The following is a 22,816-nucleotide window of genomic DNA, read 5'->3' on the forward strand; positions in this document are numbered from 1 at the left end:
CTCGATATTAGAAATAACCGCAGACGACGCAAAGACTCTGGCTCAAAGGACGTCTAGACGTGTGCGTATTAGGTCTGACGTGATTGGTAAAGGATTCAGTTGCCGGCCTGGTTATGAGGCGATTTGAATCTAATTTCGACGCCTTTGTGTTGCTAGTTTGGACCAAATCCCGCTACGATGGGGAGTTATATTACCTACACACGAAAAAAAAATGGGAATATCAATTTCATACTTCAATGGTAATATTATCGCGCATCAGTTTAAGAAATGTTAAATGGATAATGAGAAACGTAATTGCTTTAATTGCCACGAAAAGAAATATTATAATGGAAATATTATTTCTTACATATGCGCCGCAAGATAATACTTACATGGAAATAACCATTACATACTGTTAGTTTTATCAGTGTTTCGATTAACATCGTCTGACACCAATTTGTAGGCTTTTTTCAGTTAACATGAGAAGCTTTGTTTTCTTAATGGGGTTTATTTCTCTAAGCCATAGTAAAAATATATGGCAAATATTTTTTGAAAGCAGCTCAAGATTCGGGACTCCCTTGCTTTCCCCGAAATTTGGGTCACACAAAAACGACCTAGGTGCAATGACTTGGGATGCAAATATTGGGTAATTTGATAGCTCAATTGGATGGAACAGTCAACCCTATTTACAGACGCCCATTGAATTGATGATGTTGATCCAAGTTGTCTGCTGCCAACGCATTTGTTTTGCCCAACGGAATGCTGGTCTATTTATTAAATAGGCTTGCAAATGTGCCTGCTGCCCAAATGTATTCGTTCAGCTCGGTTACTTATCAAATGCTCACTTTGATTTGTTGGCTACCGAGCCGAATTGGCCACAATCACTTGGACCAAAGGCCCAAGTCTCGGTCTCGGGTTTCTCAGCCGCAAGCTGTTAACCCAAATAATTATGGCTTCATTAACTTTATTGTGTGTGTAAGTGGTTTTTTGATAAAGCTACTGAGTTATAGCCAAAGCACTTGTGACCACGCCCCCCTCAAACCACCCGATGCCAGCAAATTAATTGCTACGAATTGGGCCGCCCAAATGAACAGAAAAAAATCGAAATCGTTTTGCTAAATGACACAAATTTAGCAAACATTAAATTGTGCCGGATTTTTGTTTTTTTCCCATCGCCTTTATTTATTTTGCCAAAGGGTTTTTGTGTAACTCGGTTTGGTGTGTGTGTGGAATTTTCAGACAGACAACGAAAACAGGGTGCCGCGGGCTAGGATGTTGTCTCAGTTTAGCTAATAACAAGCACCTCTTTTTGCTAAAGTTTCACTGAAAAAAGATTTTAAATGTATATATTAAGTAATAAAAAACGTTTAAGTTAAATGTAATAAAATTGTTGTTTTATATATATACATATACGTTTCTAAAATACACTTTTATACCTAACTATACGTATTCAAAAAGGACATAATATTTCTCTGTTCACTATTTTTTCCGCACTGTTGTAACCCGAATAATTCCTGTGATATATTCGGCAAGTTGTTGGTCGCAAAGAAAAAAATAAGACAAGAAGCTTACTTCGACAAACCGAAGTTGATATACCCTTGCAGCTTAAACCCTATCATGGAATTAATATCGTACGTCTATTGCAGTTTATTCTGTATGTAGATTATCAGATAATTCAATAACAAACTTATAAAGGTATCACACGTCTAAATCGGGATCCCAGTACCCAAGTTATGAAAGTTAAAAGTGCAGTTTTGGGATTTCTTTCTGAAAGCCATTGGGTTTACGGAAAAATCGAACATGAAAATGGGTCAAAATTTTGACCCTTGTCTATAAGAAAGATTTTAATGTAGAAGATTAGAGAATTCAACCACAAACTCATAAAGGTATCCCACGACTGAATCGGGATCCAATTACCCAAGTTATGGAGTTTAGAATGGTTGTTTTTGGGTCCCATTCTTTAAGCCTTTGGGTTTACTGAAAAATCAAACATGAAAATGGGTCAAAATGTTGACCCTCGCCTATAAGAAACATTTAAATGTAGAATTTTAGAGAATTCAACCACAAACTCATAAAGGTATCCCACGACTGAATCGGGATCCAATTACCCAAGTTATGGAGTTTACAATGGCTGTTTTTGGGTCCCATTCTGAAAGCCTTTGGGTTTACTGAAAAATCGAACATGAAAATGGGTCAAAATTTTGACCCTCGCCTATAAGAAACATTTAAATGTAGAATTTTAGAGAATTCAACCACAAACTCATAAAGGTATCCCACGTCTAAATAGGGATCAAATTACCCAAGTTATGGAGTTTAGAATGGCTGTTTTTGGGTCCCATTCTGAAAGCCATTGGGTTTACTGAAAAATCGAACATGAAAATGGGTCAAAATTTTGACCCTCGTCTACAAGAAAGATTTGAATGTAGAATTTTAGAGAATTCAACCACAAACTCATAAAGGTATCCCACGTCTAAATCGGGATCCAATTACCCAAGTTATGGAATTTAGAAAGGCTGTTTTTGGGTCCCATTCTGAATGCCTTTGGGTTTATTGAAAAATCGAACATGAAAATGGGTCAAAATTTTGACCCCCGCGTAAACGAAATATTTAAATGTAGAATATTAGAGAATTCAACCACAAACTCATAAAGGTATCCCACGTCTAAATCGGGATCCAATTACCCAAGTTATGGAATTTAGAAAGGCTGTTTTTGGGTCCCATTCTGAATGCCTTTGGGTTTATTGAAAAATCGAACATGAAAATGGGTCAAAATTTTGACCCCCGCGTAAACGAAATATTTAAATGTAGAATATTAGAGAATTCAACCACAAACTCATAAAGGTATCCCACGTCTAAATCGGGATCCAATTACCCAAGTTATGGAATTTAGAAAGGCTGTTTTTGGGTCCCATTCTGAATGCCTTTGGGTTTATTGAAAAATCGAACATGAAAATGGGTCAAAATTTTGACCCCCGCGTAAACGAAATATTTAAATGTAGAATATTAGAGAATTCAACCACAAACTCATAAAGGTATCCCACGTCTAAATCGGGATCAAATTACCCAAGCTATGGAGTTTAGAATGGCTGTTTTTGGGTCCCATTCTGAAAGCCTTTGGGTTTACTAAAAAATCGAACATGAAAATGGGTCAAAATTTTGACCCTCGCCTATAAGAAACATTTAAATGTAGAATTTTAGAGAATTCAACCACAAACTCATAAAGGTATCCCACGTCTAAATCGGGATCCAATTACCCATTTGTGGAATTTAGAATGGCTGTTTTTGGGTCCCATTCTGAAACCATCAACTAAAATAAACATTTTCATTAAGATCTTTAGAGAATTGATCCACAAACTCATAGAGGTATTCAGCTTTTAAATCGGGATCAAAAAATCCAAGTTACGAAAGTTAGTAGAACAGTTTTGGGTACCCATTCTGAAAGTCAAGGGAAGACGAAAAAAAAATACATATGCTTTATAGAATCGGGTCACTGTGTGCCAAACTTCTGACTGAAATCATAATACCCTCTGCAAGTGAATAAAAATGCATGGGAAAAATATCAAGGTAAATTTTTACGTAACCGAACAGTCTATGCGAGGCGGCCAACAACAAGGACAACAACAAACAACCGCACTATTATTTTTAATGGCCAAACATTACAAGCCACGTGGGCTGGATTGGGTTGGGAAAAGGAAAACGAAAGCGGACATAAAAATAAATAAGAACAAATTGGCAGGCAAATGTTTAGTTTGTGGCAACATGTTGCCAACTAGCCCGCACTCCGCCCGCTCGCCCCCCGCAACAACTTAAAAGTTGGCTGTAGAATGTCGCCATCTGCCTATCGCAGAACGGTCCTCTATCCTCCGCGAGCCTCCCCTGAGTTGCCTTTGAGCTATTTTATAATTAGTCCCAGCCATGACAAAAAGTTTTTGGCAAAACAACTTAAGGGCCCCACCACCGGGGTCCGTTTAGCCAGCCAACCGCACACGGTGCACGTGAGGAGCCCCAAAAAATACCCAAAAACCAGCACCGCCAACAATGAGCTACTACTACATATTACATATTACACTGAGCGACTTCCTGGTGGTTCGGGTTCGGGTCCTACAAATAATGCACAACATATGTATGCCAAAAAAAAAAAACTGGGGGTATGGAATCTGGAAAGTTTGCCACACGCTCGACTGAGCCTAAATTAGTTTGGGGAGCCCAAGGTCTGTGCGAGGCTTAGCTTTTGATTTTACCCGAGGGCAGCCACCACTTCCCACTAAACACTCAAAAAACCATTGCCAAAAAGCCACGAGTCAGTTAGAAATGTAAAAAATTTTGATTCCCTCCCTTTAGATTTATTTTATCTTTTTAAGTAAATATTTATTTTAAGCTTTCGTCGTTCATTAAAAATGCTGCATTTAATTTAATTCGATTCTGCTTTTTCACCTTAAAATCACTGGTATATTTTTTTCAGTGCCCAAAATCGCGGCTGGTGAAAATTTGAAAACTGCTCAACTGCTAATTGGCTGTGGCCAAGCGCTGCCCCAGGATTATGGCTTTTTTGTAATTGCAGCAGCTGCGCTTGGCTTTTAGTGTAGAGCAATTGAAAATTTCCAGATCCAGGATCTCGGCATCCTATAGGAAAAAAACAAAAATATCGAATACAAAAATTATTTATCTCACAAGAGTCAAGAAAGTCTTGTACCTGTTCGATTTAAATCATTTTTACTTTCACAAATATTTTATGCAGTTCAGTTGATAAGGGGAAAAATGATATGTGATTGCAATGAGGGCAAACAAAGCCGGGCAAACTGCTCAGTCAAATTGCATTCGGCACTCGAATCAAATAGTTTAAGAAATGCATTACTTATGTGAAGTCTGTTCTCCTTTTACAAATAGGGCATGACTGCCGGGGAAAAGTCGGTTGGGTTGGGTTCCCCTTAAGTGTACGGAGTCCATCAAGTGTGTCAAAATTGCAGAAAAACCTGGAGCAGGGAAAAAGCTGAAACTTGCAACCTGCAAGCTGCATTCTGCTGCCTGCAACTTGCAACCTGCAACCTGCGACTCCAAGAATAATCCTACATAGTAAGCCATACATGGTGTGCAGGGCGGGGTTTGTCTATATAAATTGCAACATTTCATCAAGTGCTAGGTGATTACGAAAAGGACGAGGGGTGGCGAGCACTTCGAATGTGATTACGTGTCTTATGAAATTGAAAGGATTTGAAGGTGCAAAAGAGCATTAAATTACAGTCTTCCCTTTTGCAACAGCTAGAAGCGACTTTGGCAGCGTTTTCCCTTTGCTAGTCCACACATACCCAGAGAAATGCCAACAAGTCTGCACAGCGAATGGATAATTTATTATATCATTTTTGCATTTCATTAAAGAAATTTTCAATTTTCTTCTCAATTAGGTAGCTAAGAAAGTTTCGACTATTTGTCTTCGTTTAGGCCACGACATTGTGGGTCCTTGAGCATGTGTCCTGTCAAAGGACAAACTCGAATGTTGTTTACGCATATTAGAAGGCTTTGCTGAAAACTTTTTGGGTTTCCTTTTTTTTTGATTATTTTCTGGCTTAAACAAGCAAAGTAACTTACTGGAAATTGCATCTCTAGTTGGAAAGCGATAGGAAATTGCCTTGCCTGCAAAACTTTTGTTGGCTGAAGACAATTTCCTATAAATTGCCAATTAGCAAAGTCAATAATTAGAGAGTCTGCTGTGATCTGTGCGAAAATGCATTCGCAACAGAGTGTGTCGGCACAACTTTATGCTAAAGTCGAGTTTATCCGTTCGGTAACATTTTCGATTCTAATTATAGTTGCCTTGTCTCGGTTCTGGGTTCTGGGTTCTTGGTTCTAGGTACTCGGTTCTTGGTTCTCAGTTCTCTGTTCTCAGGTCTGAGTTCTCGGCTCCCCGACAAACTTGTGCTGCCTCTGCAAAAGTGGTTTTGCATACGCGCACTCCACCCACCACTCACATGGAGTAAAAACTGATAGTTTTGCATACTGGATGCTTATCCCTGCCGCACCCCAAATACAGTTGCAATATCCTTTAAGCTATTTCCGCTTGTTGCCGTTGTGTGCGAACGGAAATAACAATGCACCAAGTGGCATTCTCTCCCCGAGAGAGGCATCCTCCTCCACTTGGCAATCCTGGGCAGCCGCAGCAGGCCCCATGTGCCCCATGTGGGGATTTATTTGTCGAAAATCGGCTGGCTGGGGCGACGGCATCTCGATGGGAATCGAGTGGGTCGGATCGGATCTGTGTTGGCAATTAGTGTGTTAGTGGCAACTGCAAGGAATTCATAAATACTCAGGAACAGCACCTTCCAACGGCATCCGGGTAAAACCAACTGAAGTTATAGTTATAACAAACCAGAAAATGGAAGTAAGCTCCGAGCAAACTAGGCCTATGCATACACAGATTAGCAAAGAGAAAGGAAGAGAAAGTTTTACAGCCTTTCGATTTTTAGAAACAAGGAACTTGAAATGTAATTGGAAATACAGTATTACCACAGCATCTCGCTTGTTTTTAAGTTGTAGAGTTTGACCTTTTTCAAAATTGCTATCAAAGGTTAAAGAAAAATAACAAAACATATCATAATATAAAAAACTCCAAGGAAAAAACTTGGATTACAACATAGTTTATTGAAAAGGGAATGAAAAATTGCGAGGTATGGCTACACTCATTTAAAAGAACATCATTATATGGTATAGTAACATATTGTTTTTCTTTAAACAGGTACTTTTTACTTATATCCAGTTTTTGGACTGTCCATGCTACATATAGAAATGTTCTTCCTTAAATGTATTCTTATATCACATGTAACTCTTGCCTTACTTACATAATTTTTTTCTCAGTGGGCTGGCAGGCAGCAGCCGAACTGTCTATCCCTGACTGAAGCTGGCGCCAGTCAACCATTTGGCTAATTGTCTGCATTTATCAAGCGCCAAACATGGCAAGGCAAAAAAGCGCATAGAATTTATAACAATTGTTTTACAATTTTCCAGTGACAAAGGAAAATCACTTAGAGGCATTGTCGTGTGTCTGGCTGTGCGTTACTTTTATACTTTTATTTTTGGGCGCGGCGCCATTTCTATTTAATACTGTGGAAATTAGAGCAGCAATCTGGCGGAAATATTTAGCCAATTGGCAACATAATTTAAGGGCAGTCCCCGTTGCAGGCGCCTTGATTTATGCTGCAGCCTTTTCTTTTCCCTTAGTCGGTGACTTTTCCCCAGCTTTTTTTTTTTTGCTTGGTACTCCTGCCCCGCCCCCAAAAAGTTTGTAACTCACATGTGTGAGTGTGTGCAATTGTGCACTAATTTGCAGTTAGTTTAATAAATTTTCCACTGCGCCACATGCGTGTGCGCAAAAGTTTGGCGAGTGCGGGTCGCAAACTTTTAATTTCTTGTTTGGCAAGCGGCATTGTGTCATAAATTTTTTGCGCTCCACCGGGCAGGGAAAGTACACAGAGAGAAATCGCAAGTTAAGGGAGTAATTAAAAGATTTATGTTCCAATATTGTCTACTATGGTTCTTACATTTCGTGTACAAAGCTTAATATAAATTACATTTACTTTCTGCTTTCCCTATTTTTTCCCTGTGTAGAGTGACCCAGTGTGTGATAATTGTATTGGTAATTATTTCCACTGGCTTCGCGAGGCCTAAGCTTGGCCCATAAATAAAATCCGGTATGCAGCCAAATGGCAATTAAGTCAAGGAAACAGTCGACGCTCGATAAGAAGGTTGTAGCTTTTTTTCCCCGATTTTACTGCTTTTCCATGCAAATGAGCTGCAATCGGCAAAAAAAAAGAAATGCAGCCAGCGAGTGCAAGGGCCATAACAATGGCTAAAAGGAGAGAAAATGTTAACACGAATTAGCCAGAAAGTATGCAGAGATGCGAGATGGCAACAGGAAGCGGATGCAATAAAGTATGCACCAGCAGCCATAAAAAAGAGGGAGACTCGGGACGTGCTGCCCCTATTGAGAGTCCTTCGAGGGGCTGCAGAAGCAGAAGGCTGCACAGTGGGAAAATTGACATTTACATCATAATAAAATACAAAAAAACAATTATTATTTATTTTACTTTATATTATTTCGTTTGTTTATTCTGAATGGTTATTAGTTTAATACTTTAAATATCCTTAAAACTATTTTTCTTTAAGTGATGCTCGTTTTCTATGTTACTGCATCTATTTTGAAAAATTACTATAATGGACCTTTAATTTTGTATCTTTCTTAAATAGTTTGGTTATGTTGGTCCAACAGCCAGGACTTCGTGTGACATATATTTCAGAGATTACAATATTTTAAATCTTTTTTTGTCTGTGTGGAAATGAAAACGGATTGCAATAAAAGCGATAACAGGGGGAGTGAAGAAAAACAAGAATTAGATGGCAGATGAGGGCCCCTAGAAGTGGGCCACTTGAGCCGAGTTGTCTAAGCACTTGACTCCCCCCGATCCTTTACTATATGCCATATTCGCCATTCTGATGTGACACATTTCCAGCTATTGCCACAAGTCAGACTAACGATATGTGACACTTGCCCACACACGAACACAGCAACACTTGCACAAACACTTGCCAACAAACATAGGGATTATGCAAATGAAGTAAGGGGCCCTTTGAAATTCATAAACATTTAATATTTTATGGAGCATTCATGAACATTTAGGCGGCACTGCAAGTGTCGAATGTATGCGTATGTATGATGTGTGTGTGTTTGGCAAAAACAATTGCCGGTTGTTGTTGCCATTGTTTGTTGCTGCTGCCTGCATGTTTATTTGTTGTTTTTTCCTCAGCACTCTGGGCAGACCACACATATATAGTATACACTGGAAAAAATTGTCCATTAATGGAGATGGGAAAGATTTTTTCCTACACTTCAAATATTTTTTCTAATTCAGTGAATAAAATATATTTGAAAAATTGTCTTCAAAAATGTGGATCCGTTTTCTGGGGTATATCCCGAATTTAGAAAAATCTATTTAAACTTCATCAATTAAAAAAAAACATATTTCCGAAAACCCCTTAGTTACTATGTTTAGTTCTACACTATATTTATTTTTGTCTAATTTAGTGAATATATAAGAAAGAAGTTTAGAAAAGTGGATAAGTTTTCTGGGATATATCCCTAAAATATAGAAAAATCTATTTGAATTTATTCAATTTAAATTTATTACTATTTTAAAAATATAATAAAAACATGCTTTGATTTTTAAAGTATTAGAATTAATAGTAGTTAATTGCAAATGATTCTTAAATTGGAATCTTTTGTCATGCGATTTTGTCTCTGTATTTTCAACTATATGAATATCAAAGTGTTTTGCATGAATTTCATGTGCTCCATTGGTGAAATTTTACTTGTCATTGTTGCGTGTTGAATAAAAGATGAGCACCGGTAGAGCTCCACTGACTGCCTCGAGGAAACTGAAGACTGGGGAAATGGAGATGGGGAGGGAGAAAATCTGGGGGATTATAGTCGGTGAACTGCAGTTGCTAATCACCCAATTTGGTTGCACGATTCAATCGGAATAAGAGCAGTATAAAATGGAATAAAATGAGGGCGCAAATGCCATTCACGCAATTAACTAACTTGGCCCGAATGGCACTAAAGCTTTTATCTTATTATCCCTGCGAAATACCCAAAGCGCTCAGCGTAGAACGCTGACAAGCCAACACAAACAAATGAAGCCGGCAAGATGGCAAATAGTCAAAGGACCTCTGGAAAAACAGAAGGCAACCGAAAATGTCCGCAGGTCCTTCAGCAGGAGGAGAAAAAGCAAAAAAAAAAGGAAAACAAACCACAGCGAGAAAAGCGCATTATGTCCCTGGCTTCGCTTTCCCCCTTTTCATTCGCTATCTCTCTCCTGTGGCCGCTTTGTTATATCGATTTTATTCTCTAACGATTTTCCGCCTTTGATTGCGCACCTTTTTCTAGTTTTCACCGTACAGTTTTCACCTTTCCACCGAAACGACGCGACGGGGTTATAAATATGAGCAAACATTTCACAAGATATCCTTAATTAAAGCAATTTCCCTTCTGGTGGAAAAGGACGAAAGGACCAAGACGTTGGTTGCGTGTGCACCGGGTGGAATGAAATTTGCAAAAGGGACAGCCAAAGGAAATAAGCTGCCTTGTCCGCGCCATAAAGGTGCGACCGAAAAACGCTGGGACAATGACCTGTTACGCACACTTACACGCTGCCACAGATACAGCCGCACACACTCAAAGTCCCACCCATACCAGCGCACCCACACACATACCACCACACCCACACCCACGGGGCTAAAGGGTTAAGAGCGAATCTTCGTGTGGCCATTAACATGAAATTTTTAACAGGACCCGCAAGCGGGAGCCAGAGTTGCCAGGGTGGCCAGGGTTGCCAGGATTTCGGCGGGGTCACGTGGCCCGCCATTGTTGTCGCACTCTCCTTATTACTCCATCTCGTGCTATATCTTTAAAGGTGCTTTTATTTTCATACCCTTTGGGGGTATATTTAGTAGTGAAACATTCTAATTCTATCTTGTTCCAATAAGGAATGAGATATAAAATGATATTATAAGATATAAAGATATTCCGATTACAATACTAAATTGAGCATATTATTTAATAAAATTCTATCAGAATGACAATACAATAACCTCTATTCCAATAAAATACCCCATATATTCCTGTATCCCTTATAAGAGTTTTCCTCACTTCGATCATCACCTCACCTTCCCCTTAGTTTTCGTTGGGTAAGAGGTCCACGAAGTAATCTTTTGTCTCCTGGTCTCGATGCGGTTCCCTCTTTATTTTTAACCAGCAGTCAAAGGAAAAGGGCTGCGAAATGTAGAGAAGTTGGGGGCGTGGTGCCGCTTTATTCGTAAGCCCCCTTTTCCATAGTTTCCACGTCCTCTCCCAGCCCCTCCTTAATCCGTCGCGTATGTCCTTGCACAACATCCTTTGCATTGTTTGCGCTATAAATACACGATGCTGGAGGTGCGCAACGGGTAAAATACCGACAACAAGGACAACAACACTCGAAGGAGAACGAACCCCGTACCCCCCCACGCACAATAACAACAACGGCTTATCCTTGGCGTCTTCGACGGCGTCGCACAGGATACGCCGCTTATTTATCGCATTTTTATGTGAAATAAACGATTCGGAATTGGCTACGTAAAACATTAATTTTATTGTGGGGGAAATTGAGATTGCACATCGAAACAACAAGCCACGCAGAGGAACAACCGACTGAGCAGCACCTTGAAAGTTTCAGTTGTCCTCAAATTGATTTCAGTTAATATTTTACCAACTACTGGAAATCTATAATGTTGGTGAGTAAAAACTTTGTTTATGGAACTGAAAATGAAAATTAAAGAATATATAAACGCAGTTTAATAGTAAAAATCACGCTGGGGTAGGACAAATTGATTTCCTATACCATGATATAATGCATTCTTTATGCCTGAATCATTAGTCAAGTTTTATTGTAGTGTGGTTTGAGTACTGCAGCAATATAGTCACAGGATGGAGAAAAAAAGGTGCTTAATTGTGCTGAGCTTTATGCTGAGTTTAATGCGGCAGGCGATACAAGGCGCTTCAACCCAGTGCAAATCCACAGAAATTCTATCCGAAAACGGCTGCGTGGATCGCGAATACTTCTTGAACCGGGTTATTTTGAGATCCTGGAAGGATCAGGGCTTCGAGAAGGCAAAGGCAAGAGCTGGCCTGGTGGATGAAATGAAGTGCAAGGAGAACGAGATCAGGACGCCCTTTGGCTGTTCCAAGCCCCCATTTCCCCCTCGCAGGGTATTGCAGCGGGTTGAGGTGCACCACAGCAGACTGGAAAACAGTAAGGTGGTGCACGATGGTGCGGGTTTTAAGGTACACCACCCAGAGGAAGAAGGAGAACCGAAACCCGTTCGAAAGCGCAGAAAACGGGGACTTGAGCCACCGATAACTGGGCACAATCGTCCACGGTCTTACGTATTTTTACCGGGAAGAACTCGAACAAGGAGACACAAGTGCCGAGCAAACGAGGTCCTCGGAAGAAGGAATCGCTGCATCCAAAAAAGGCGTGCAGTGAAGCATCATAAAAAGGAGGAGAAGTCTGAAGAAACAACCTCAACAGAATCGTAAAAAAGTAAAAAATATCCTATGAGTTCGGCAATAAAAAAATGGTTTATTATCAAAACACAAATTATATCTTTTAAAAAACAAATTTTTACTTGGCTTTAAATAGAATGATTCATATATCTACTCTTGTATTCTACAATTACATAATATTTTGTATACTAAATTACGTCACATAAAATGGATCATTATTGGTAGGGCAAGACAAATGAATTACTTATATTACATTTTGCATTGTTCCACTTAATTTTCTTCAGAATATATATTTTAGTCCGTTAAGTTTTCTAGACCAAGATGCAATTTCAACGAAGCTGGTGTGGACTATTCTTAATATTCAGTTTGTTCTTAATATCCCTTAAAAATGGTTCCAAAGCTGCAGCATCACAATGCAAATCCACTGAGATCCTATCCGAAAATGGCTGCGTGGATCGCGAATACTTCTTGAACCGGGTTATTTTGAGATCCTGGAAAGATCAGGGCTTCGAGAAGGCAAAGGCGAGAGCTGGCCTGGTGGATGAAATGAAGTGCAAGGAGCACGAGATCAGGACGCCGTTTGGCTGCTCAAAGCCAGCATTTCCACCGCGCAGGGAAATGGCGAGGTCGGAAGTGCACCACAGCATGTTGAATGGCGAGCATGTGGTGTTCTCCAATTTCGGCGAGGCACCAGGCGTCTACAAGGAACCAGTCAAAGAGGCCAAGGAGAAGAGGGCTCCCTACTCAGGACCCCCCATTTCGGGCCACAATCGTCCACGTAAGAACTATATCTTGCCGGGCAGGTTGCTTCGAACCTACCGCAAGTGTCGACCATATGAATCCCTTGGAGCAGATGGACAATGCCATCGAAAGAAGGGTAAAACTGGTAACTACGAGCACAAGAATCACGTATACGGACTGCAATTGAGACACCGCCATGAAGGAAAGGAACCTAGCTAGTTCTTTCAGTTTTGAAAATAAAAATAATCTAAATAAATGCCTATATCAATTTCATTTAAGCCCGATTTACTGCCCACTTTGGCAGCCAATAGGGATTAAGTTACCCCAAATATATGCATTGTGAACAACCCTCACATATGGCAGGACATTTAATGGTCCTGCGCCATCGAGCCTTTGACAAATTTAATTTAATTTTATATTGTGTTTTGGGTCGTTTTGTTTTACGACAGCAGGCTCTTTCTTGGGGCCCATTGAGAGCAAATTAGTTGCTCGCCTTAAGTCCGAGCCATTGACAAAGGATTAATCAAAACAGATAGATGAGCGTGTGTGTGTGTGTGTGTGTTTGTGGGTGTCCCTTTAAGGATGACATTATGCTGAAAACATGGCAGGGGATTATGAATATAAAAGCATAATTAAATGGGATTTGCGCCTTTGGGTTGGCTTTTCTTTTCAATGGAGGCAACACTTTGAAACGGCTTCGGTATGGCAATATGGATGGCTTTGACATGCTAATTAGTTAACCTCGCACGGCTGTGTGTTTGTGAGTGTTTGGGAGCCTGTGAGTGTTTGTGTGTCTGTATATTTGGGGCCACATTGCTCATACGCCGCGTTTGACAGACCCCAGGCGCGGCGGCTAAGTGGCTGCTGCTCACTGCGGGCGGGGCCCAAAACATGATGAATAGTTTTGCAATAATTACATTACACGGCAGTTTCACGCTCGGCCCGCCCGAAAGAAAGTCACACGTGGCTGGCGCTTGGATCGAGTGGAAACTGCGATGTCTTTCATCTACACAGGGAAATAATATTTTACTTATATGGCGAATAACCCATGGGAGTAGTTTTAATATAACATAATTACTCAAACTTTGATATTATATACTGTTGATTACTAAGTCAATCCAAATATATTGAATTTAGTGCACCAGTTTGAAGTGCTATTAACTCTAATACCTGCTAATATCATATTTTGCCTCTGTGTGTATAGTCCACATCAATGGGCATACTGAGATATGGAGAAGGACGCGGCGGCTGGGAGGATATTAATCATGTTCGGAGGTAATTAGCAATTAATAACGTTTTGCAAACTGTAAATTTATCGCCTGCTGCTCCGTCTTAGGAATTTCCCATCATAAATTACGTTTCCCGGCTTATGAATGAAGTGAAAAATGATCCGATGGCCATCAACTGTCTCTTGCCATCGAATGCGATTTCCGTTTTATTTCAGTTGACTTTTGGCCCAATTGGGGATTTGCTTTTGCGCTTTTGCCAGCTTAGAGACGTCGTCTTTTGCAAATGTGCAATATAGAAATTTACAAAGCCTGCATTTGCATCTTGTCATGCTCTCAAAATTAATATGATTGATGGCCTAATCGATGACTGCCTTAATTGCCGCCAAAGCAATTGGTCTGATTTCTTAACTGGTAAAGCCTGTAAGCCGCAAAGGCAACAAAGGATATTTTATTGCAAAATTAAATTTACATTTTGTATGTAGATTCTGGTTTCAAATCGGGATTTTTCGGAATTACTAGGTAGGCACTTAGATCGCAAATATTTGTTTCACTTTCTTTGGCAAAAGGTACGCCGTAAAACGTCCATGGCGCCCATTCATTGAAATACCTAAGAGTTACGGGGTCCTTCTTATAAGCAGCCAATATATCAGGACCTTCTCTCAACAGGATGCGAGAGTGGCTGACATCCTCCCTTTTACCATACTCGCGCTTCTGCACTTCAAGCTCCAACTTGTAGATGTTTGATAGATTGCGCAAATGCTTAGGATCTTCTTTCACGCCGTCCAAGATATCGTCAAGATTTCGAGATGGGTAAGCCATTTCCAGGTTTGAAAATTAGAATACTAAAGTAAGTAGATAAAACTACACTGATTTTTCAGGAAAGGCTTGCTCTAAAGCAAAAAAAAAAACCTCAAAAAGCTGCCAACTTGTTTTTAGAAAGAACACCATACATTTTTTCAAGAAAATAAGGTCACATTACATTTTTTCAGAGGATTTTCTAAAACAAGTTCATACCACACAGTTTAAAAATTTATTAAGTTTTAAAAACTATTTCATATAATTTTCTCTCACCCACAAAATATATCGAAGGGCCTGCAGAAGTATTAAACGCTTATTTCAAATTTAAATTCTTTTCCCACCACCAATAAAATTTAGACTTCGTGGTAATACCTTAAACCATTTAAGTCGCTTTCAGCCGGACAAGTGTCGGGCGAAATTTATGGTTTCGCTGCGAGAGCGACGCGTGAAATTGGCTTCTAATTGCCGGCGAATGAAATGTCACAGCCTTTGGCAGACTGAAATCTGGAGGTGTATATATATATAGGGGGAAAATCAGCCGAAACTCATTTCGATTCACTTGAGTTGATTTGTTTGCGGGGCAGAACATTTCCATTTAAAATTAGACATGGATTTGAAAGTGGTTGGTTTGGCAGGGCAAATCTTGTCATAAATTCCGCAGCAGATTCAAATAAATCAGTGCAGTGATTAGTGGTCCGGTTTTGTTTTTTTTATTAATGCTCGCATAAAGAGTTTATTTATAGCCGAGGATGGAATCATTCAAGTTGCAACATTGCCACTTTCAATCGCATTTATTGGGACACTCTGCTGTATGGCTGGAATTTATGCGTCAATGCACCTGGCGAAAAAAGTTGAACATGCGGCACTTGAAAATGTGGAAAAAAGGCGAGAGCTGTAATATTCGTATTAAAAAAAAAGGACGCTGCACATGACAGTGGCACTCGTTTTATTTACACGACAAGTGGCAATTACAAAAATCCGCTGGCAGTCACTGCTCATTTCGCTGCAAGTCGAGTGGCATTAAAATGTTGCGATTTTCATTCACATCTGCACCGATTGCTCTTGAGAAGCAATCCACATATAAATCGGAATCCCCCTAAATTCCAAACTATATTCTCCGATAATTGCTTGGCTTTGATTTGTGCTCACTGAACATGGTTTTGGCTTGCGATTGAAGATTCGGGCCTTAATCGTTCGGCATATCTGTTGGCCAACCGTTTTGGCCCAATCCAATCAGCAGCAGATGCAGCTCTTTTTATTGCCTTATTGATGCAATTGTTTACATGTGTAATTAAGTTACCAGTAGCCCAGTAAATGTGTTGATGATGTGAACAAATTTATCTGCCATAATATTTGCATGTGTTTAAGCCGAGTATTTTATTTTTTTCTGTAGCCATTATTGTTATTACTATGGCCGAGATTCGCAGGATGTTGGACTCTGGCTCAGGCCGCTCGTAAATATTTATGCTACGGCCGTATTGTTGTCGGAATTAAAACGGCAAACACGACACTTGAAAAAATAATAAAGCAATCAGTTAAGCGCAGCCACTGTGCGGGTAATTATATAAATTGTTTGCTTATGCCAACGAAAGTCCCTTTGTGTTCGCTTGCATGTTTATTTATTTGCTCGGTCCGAGTGTTCGAGTGCAATGAAATTTTATGTGCTTATAGTTGTGCTTAGCATTAAATTAAAATATGCATCAATGTTTACAAGAGCCTCGGATGATGTCAATTGCGATAAAAACACGCTCGTAAACGCTAGCACGTTACGCATACGCCATGTCATGCAGGAACCTCAACGACAACGAGGACGTCGCCATTTTGCCTAGATGTTGTCAAACATGGCCAGACAAGGAGCGCCGGACAGGAACACCTCACTCATTGGCCAAACCAGAGTCGGGGCCAACGGGGAGCGGAAAACCCCACACCAGTGATGACAGCTTTATGCTCCCCAAATGGAAAAGACATTCGAAAATCAAGAAAAAGGTATACCATCAAAGATTTACTCTTCAGGATTTTATTATTGCGAGGTTTTTATTTTAAGCTGACTTTTCATAAAAAGAAAATGTGTTTTCCAAAGTGCTACTGAACTTAACATGACAGTGTAGTTCAAGATAATATCTATAGATATTATAAGGAAGATTCTGACGCATGAATAATATTTCTTATAAGTTATAAGTTTTCAAAATAGGAAATTTATAATACATTTTTCTTTACATATCATATTACGATAAAATTAGTTTGATACAATCCTAGTTTTAGAAAAAGTTTTGGTAGGGAAAAAGTCCTCTAAACATAATTTTGCCCTGGAAAATGAGTCATCTCTGTTTGATCCCAGGACTTGTTCCATTTTGTAGTTGGATTGCGGGCGTTTAAAAGCTCCTCTTCTCATGGACACTCACTCAGATCGAAACCCCGTCCCTTGTTCCGGACACTGTGCCCCTTTCTCCTTTCTCCCGTCGCTGCTCCGTATTCCGTAGTCCATAGTCCTTGTTCCGTGTGGCTGTGCAGATAATGCTGATGATTTTGATGTTCGTGTCATTGTCGTTCGAAAGCGTTATGCGTGACGAAACGGAAGCTCTTAAAAGGCACAATGAATAAACGCTCGGAATGAGGCCAAAAGCCGCCCAAAAAAGCAGCCCCAGTGCGACTGGTGTCTGATTTCTGGCAGGCAGTGTCCTGCGGTTCGCCATGGCACATTAAGAAGGACTCTGGCTGTAAATTCGCCCTGTTTTATGCGCATTTCGTTACGCCCTGATGCCGCCGCCGCTCTTTCTTGGCCGGAAACTCCGGCTCCGATGACTCCGGGTCCAAGGCAATCGCCATGCCACGCCCCGCAAATATTTCCGCAGGAAAACAAGGCGGTGGTTTGGGGAATCATTATTTTAATTAGATGAGAGTGTGCCCGGTCGGATGATGGCACTGCGTCAAACGGATCGCGGGACAGCTGCTCCACATTATTTAATTGAATTAAGCCAAATTCTCTGTCGAGTGCCGGGCGTCACGGGTATAATGCATTTTTAATTTAGCCAAAAGTCAACTCCTCACTTGATGTTCAAAAACTGTTGGTTCTATCTAAAGCAACAGAAAAGTTAGAATAATTACTTTGTTAAATTTAACAAAATCAAAGCTCTTGATATAGCCAGTTATTTATAAGAACTTATTTAATATAATTTATTATAGCTATTTACCTTACTGGTGGAACTAAATGATTAAGACTATAAAATATTACCCTGGCTAAACTACATTTTCCTCTATAACTTTTCCACTGTGCCGTATTAGCATAATTTATATGCATAATTTACACATATTGGCAGCACATTTTTTGGGGCAAACATTCGTGCTGGCAATTTGCTTAGCTGCCATTTAAATATCAATAATCCCTAGGCCCGTTGACCGCCCAGTCATTGCTCACGCCATTTCTGCCCGGGACTGAGACATATTGTTCGCAGACCACACACCGCCATCTCTCCGGCCGTAAAAAATCACCGACGGACGGAGTCTATCTGTCAAATACATCAAATCTTTCACCCCTCGCCGCCCCGAGCAAACATGCCAAGCCAAGCGGAGCTGAGAAGAGCTGAGCCGAGAACTGAGCCAAGTCTGAAATGTGTATATCATTTGGATTGATTGCCGGGTCCTCACACGGGCCAACCCGCGCCACACTGGGAAAAATACAGTAGAATATAAGGATAACAAAATAATAAAATGTTTAATGGTTTTTAAAAAAGGAATTGGTACCTGAACAACGACATAAATACTTCATTTCTGTAGTGTTTATATTTAAATAATAATTAATACACTATTCAACCAACAATCTTGATTTAAATTGTGTTTTTTTTTTTTTAAATCAATATATAAACAAATTTAATATTTTAGATAGGAAATTTTACATCTGATTACCTTTATTTTTTCAGTGTAGACTAGAATTCCGACTATCAAAGTTTGGGGTTGAGCATGTGGCGTTTGTCTTTGTTTGCGGCTGTCGGTGGGTGTTTGTTTGGTGGGTGGGCGGCTTTGCGTGCGTGGCGGATGTGTTTTCCGCTGGGCGAATCTGATGGGAGGGGGTGGAGATGGATGAAGAGCCGCCAGAGGAGTCGGAGGAAGTGGAAAACCGGTACCGGAAGGTGCAATGCCGGCCACTAGACGCCATGGCGAGGCGGCGTCTTCTGGCCCGCTTGTCACACTCAGTTTGTTGACGCGTGCACCCCTCAAACGAGTTATGGGCCCGCTGTGGATTCTGGCCAATGGATCACGGCTTTAAGTTGGCCAAAAATTCAAGCGACTGTGATGATCATCGCGAGCCGCAGGCGACAGACCGCAAATAAAAAGCCATAAATAGTCAACTTCAGGCTGAAGTTTTTGGCTTGGCTGCGGAACAATGCAACCCACAACAGTACAACATTACAACAGCACAACACACATTGCACTCAACTCCGAGCTGCCGAGGAAGCTGGGAAAGCTCGGGAAACTCGGGAAGCAGAAGATGTCGACGAAGTGCAAAGCGCTTCAAACGATTTTCCGCCAAGTTGACTGCCTCCTGCAGTGGAAGGTGTTTCGAGTGTGCACCGCCAGTGCCACGCCCAAAACGCCCAGCCGCCGAGGTGTACCGAACCACCTATATGCACAGAAAAAAAAAGGTGTAGCTAAAATAATTTGTATTTTAAATTGTACTTTAATAGACTGATAAATAGCCTACTTTATCTTGAGTTATAAGAAATAAATTTAGCTAAAATTTATTTTGATTTATTTTTCTTTTATTTTTTTTTTTTCTCAGTGCAGAAAACACTCCGTATCTTTTATACGGCGGAGTGGGGTCGTGTGTGCATGCATGTTTACTGCCACAACAGCAGCGACGGCGACTGAAATAAAATTCTCGCCAAAAGCCTTAAGGTATTCCGCACTGGCAAAATATGCGAGTTTGTAAGACCGACAGCAAAGGGTGTGGAGTTGGGCGGGAAAACGGGGAAAATTGTCGGGGGCGGTGGTGGGCAAGTCACTTGGGCATGGGTCGCCAACTTCACACCCAATCGCGGCAAATTTTTGGCAACAAACTTTTCTGCGAGCTGAAGGAGCAGCCGGAAAAGCAGTAAAACGAACTGACTGAAGTAGGAGTCAACGAAGAAAAAGAAGAACACTTAAAAAAAATATTTAAAAAAATACTTTTTTAACTCACACATGGGTTAAGCTAATTTTTAATAATAATATTTAAAGGTAAAGTGTATAAGAATAACAGTTTAAAATCAGAAAATATGAACTTTTTTGGCGATGTTTCTACTATTTAAGAACTCGATGTTAAATATAATAAAAGATTTCTAAGTATGTGTAAAAATATTTTCGAGATTCAGAAACAAAATTTTTGAAAATACAAACCATTTTTACTGTGCAGAATACAGACGAGTCAGTGGAGTAGCGGAATGCGAAAGCGAAGCACTTGCGAATGTGGATGAGGATGTGGCTGCCGTGCCAGAAGACGTGGAAAGATGTGCTGTCCTGTGGGCGTGGATTTCGATGGGAACGGAGGAGTTGAAGGTGCGCCGAGCAGCCGGGGCGAGTGGCGAATTTATTGCCCAGGGAAGCATATCGTGGCGCGACGTCTCCCGAGGATCCGAGTGCCTTCGCGGCGGCTGCAACATGTCGCAAAGTTGTCGAAGCAGGGAATAAAGTTGGCGAACGGGCGCCTCCAGAAGTTCGGCGTCCGAGGAGCACAAAAAATTAGAAGCTGAATATGTTTTAGTGGCGCTACTGTGCTGACAGTTGTGTAAAATATACGCCGGGCTCATAATTTATATCAGTTTTGTTAACTCAACGTGACTGCGTCGCGGGATCTCGCCGGGATAGGCTGCCAAGTGTCTGCCGGAGCATCTGGAGGACTCTTGTACTCCCCTGGTCGTTTTCCCCATCTTAGCCAAAGTCTGGGTCCCGGACTCCCTGGATACTTTCCACGGAGTCAAGAGCAACGGCCGCACGTTCGTGCAATTAGCCAAATGGCCCCACCATCTGACTTATTTAACTTTGTCCCACTTATCGACTAGACCTTCTGGTCTTAGACAAACTGGGTGATAAAGGAAAAATGATGATGAAAACATTATCTAAAAAATTACTATGTTTTTCCCTCAAAAATCTTAACAAGTAAATACTTAGACTTTTTGATAATTCTGAATATTTGCTTTTCCTGATATCTTTAATAAACTGTTTAAGAATATTTATGATTAATAAAATACAATTAAATACGGGCTTAAATGCTTAATATAAAATAGCAATTTAGATAAAACATCATGGAGTCTACAACTTCCCTTGGTATTTACCTTCAAAATATTTGCACAATCTTAAGCGATGCCAGCGATTGCAACATTTTTGCTGCATAGCTTCGGGCCTATGGCAACCTGGCGTATACGCAACGCAAAATTTTCGTTTTCGACAGAGAGCCGCAAATGCCAACGGTCTGCCCCACAATAACTCAAATCCCAAATGCCTGCCATTAGTGGTCTGCAGCAGGAGCCCTCTCATAGTTTTTGTTTAATTAACTGGCGAGCTGGGGGCCTCGGGGAGGTGGAAACCCCCAGAGCATTGTTAATCCACTTTGAAAACTCAAAATGCTGTAATCTTTAAATGTGTGGGGTTGTGGAAGAGCAAAAGCTGACCACAGAACAACCGCAGCCCATAATGACAAAGGGGGATTTTCCACTTACCGTGCCTTGGATTTTCTACTAACCTTGGATGAATTTTCGTTTTTAAGCACTGTGAAAAATTTAAGAAAATGCTTTTCCTTAACTCTTATATGAACTAACCTGTTTAAAGTACATATGATTTTTAAAATGATCTATTCCTGTCCATAAAGGTTGAATGTCTTGGTCTCCCCACTTTAAAAATAATAAAAAGGTAGCTTAAAGATATATGTATTATTGTTCGCTGTGTACAAAACATGGTTATTTTGTGCTAATCAAATTACTTTAATTAGCCCATACTGCCCATTAAAGCCACCGGCATCTCAGGGGCGAAAATTGTGAGTTTTGCTTGTGTCCTGGGATCCATTCGACTGTCAATCAGAAACGAAGGAGCGCTTTCGATTCGAATGATGGGAAATTGACAAAATGAAATCAGTCATAAGAATCGAGAGCATTGCAGCAAGGAACAATAACAATAAGAGTAAATCTCATTATTCTTCATTTGATTTCACATTCGCAGGCTCTCGAGAATCGAGTCGAATCGAATGAATCTCGCCTTTCACACGCAGCTCTCACAGCAGCTCGTAACGTTGTTTACCACCCGCCCATTGTTGTTATAAATTTCAATTAAATAAAAATCAAATTAAATTATATGATGGCCATCGACGATGATAATGACGATGGCGATGGCCATGGCTATGACGATGATGATGGGTTGACGATGGCTATATGACGTGCAGCCAGATAGCGAGCGATAGCAGCCCCATAATTGAAATCCTCAATGTGCTGATTTTAATGGCCACACAGTCATTGCAATTACTCGTACTTTGGACTGGTAGTCCATCAAAGACCGCCTGATTTATTGCTTTGTCTTAAGCGACTTGCCGTAATGATGCGAAGCTCTGGGTTAATTACTTTATATACGGCCAGAGTTACGAACCGAACCGATTCCTGGTAACTGGTAACTGCTATCGATTCGCAATCAGGCTGAGAGCCCCACTGACTCGTTTCGCTTTTTGTGACAAGCAATCTTTGTCATGTTTTCGTTTTGATTTTCAGCTGGGCCAAACCCAATTCGTATTTGATTTGATTGCAGGCAAAGGCCCTGGCACCCCGCCCTCTGACCTTTTTCCCTAGCAACCTTTTTTCATTCTGCGGCCACAATTTAGTGCATTTTACATTGTTTGTAATGTCAGCAATGACAGTTGATGCTGCCGCCGCAGCTGCCGTCGCAGTTGCAGTTGTTGTCATTTCATAATTTGACCCAGGCGACCGGTTTTCCCAGCTTTTCCAGCTTTCCCTGGCTTTCCTTT

The 22,816-nt window shown here is 40.6% G+C and overlaps 2 protein-coding genes and 1 long non-coding RNA gene across 3 annotated transcripts; 2 read left to right on the forward strand and 1 right to left on the reverse strand.

Moving 5' to 3' along the window:
• Positions 1-11,469: 11,469 nt before the first annotated feature.
• LOC108020802 (uncharacterized) lies at positions 11,470-12,100 on the forward strand. The gene has a single exon (XM_036818628.3). It carries the CDS (start codon positions 11,489-11,491, stop codon positions 12,098-12,100), a length of 612 nt encoding a protein of 203 aa, XP_036674523.3. The 5' UTR covers positions 11,470-11,488.
• A 283-nt stretch (positions 12,101-12,383) lies between these two features.
• On the forward strand, positions 12,384-13,197 carry LOC108020784 (uncharacterized). The gene has a single exon (XM_036818619.3). The coding sequence runs from the start codon at positions 12,389-12,391 to the stop codon at positions 13,025-13,027; it is 639 nt and encodes a 212-aa protein (XP_036674514.3). The 5' UTR covers positions 12,384-12,388; the 3' UTR covers positions 13,028-13,197.
• A 1,268-nt stretch (positions 13,198-14,465) lies between these two features.
• Positions 14,466-15,515, reverse strand: LOC108020805 (uncharacterized). Its single transcript, XR_010654352.2, has 2 exons — positions 15,109-15,515; positions 14,466-14,879 (listed from the first exon to the last, which is right to left on the reverse strand). It is a non-coding gene; the product is annotated as an uncharacterized lncRNA (long non-coding RNA).
• Positions 15,516-22,816: the final 7,301 nt, after the last annotated feature.

The sequence above is a fragment of the Drosophila suzukii genome, chromosome 3, assembly GCF_043229965.1.
Source record: "Drosophila suzukii chromosome 3, CBGP_Dsuzu_IsoJpt1.0, whole genome shotgun sequence".
Classification (NCBI taxonomy): domain Eukaryota; kingdom Metazoa; phylum Arthropoda; class Insecta; order Diptera; family Drosophilidae; genus Drosophila; species Drosophila suzukii.

What these genes read in the sequence shown, in the direction of transcription:
- LOC108020802 (XM_036818628.3), top strand. Translation starts at nt 11,489, where the DNA reads ATGGAGAAAAAAAGGTGCTTAATTGTGCTGAGCTTTATGCTGAGTTTA.
- LOC108020784 (XM_036818619.3), top strand. Translation starts at nt 12,389, where the DNA reads ATGCAATTTCAACGAAGCTGGTGTGGACTATTCTTAATATTCAGTTTG.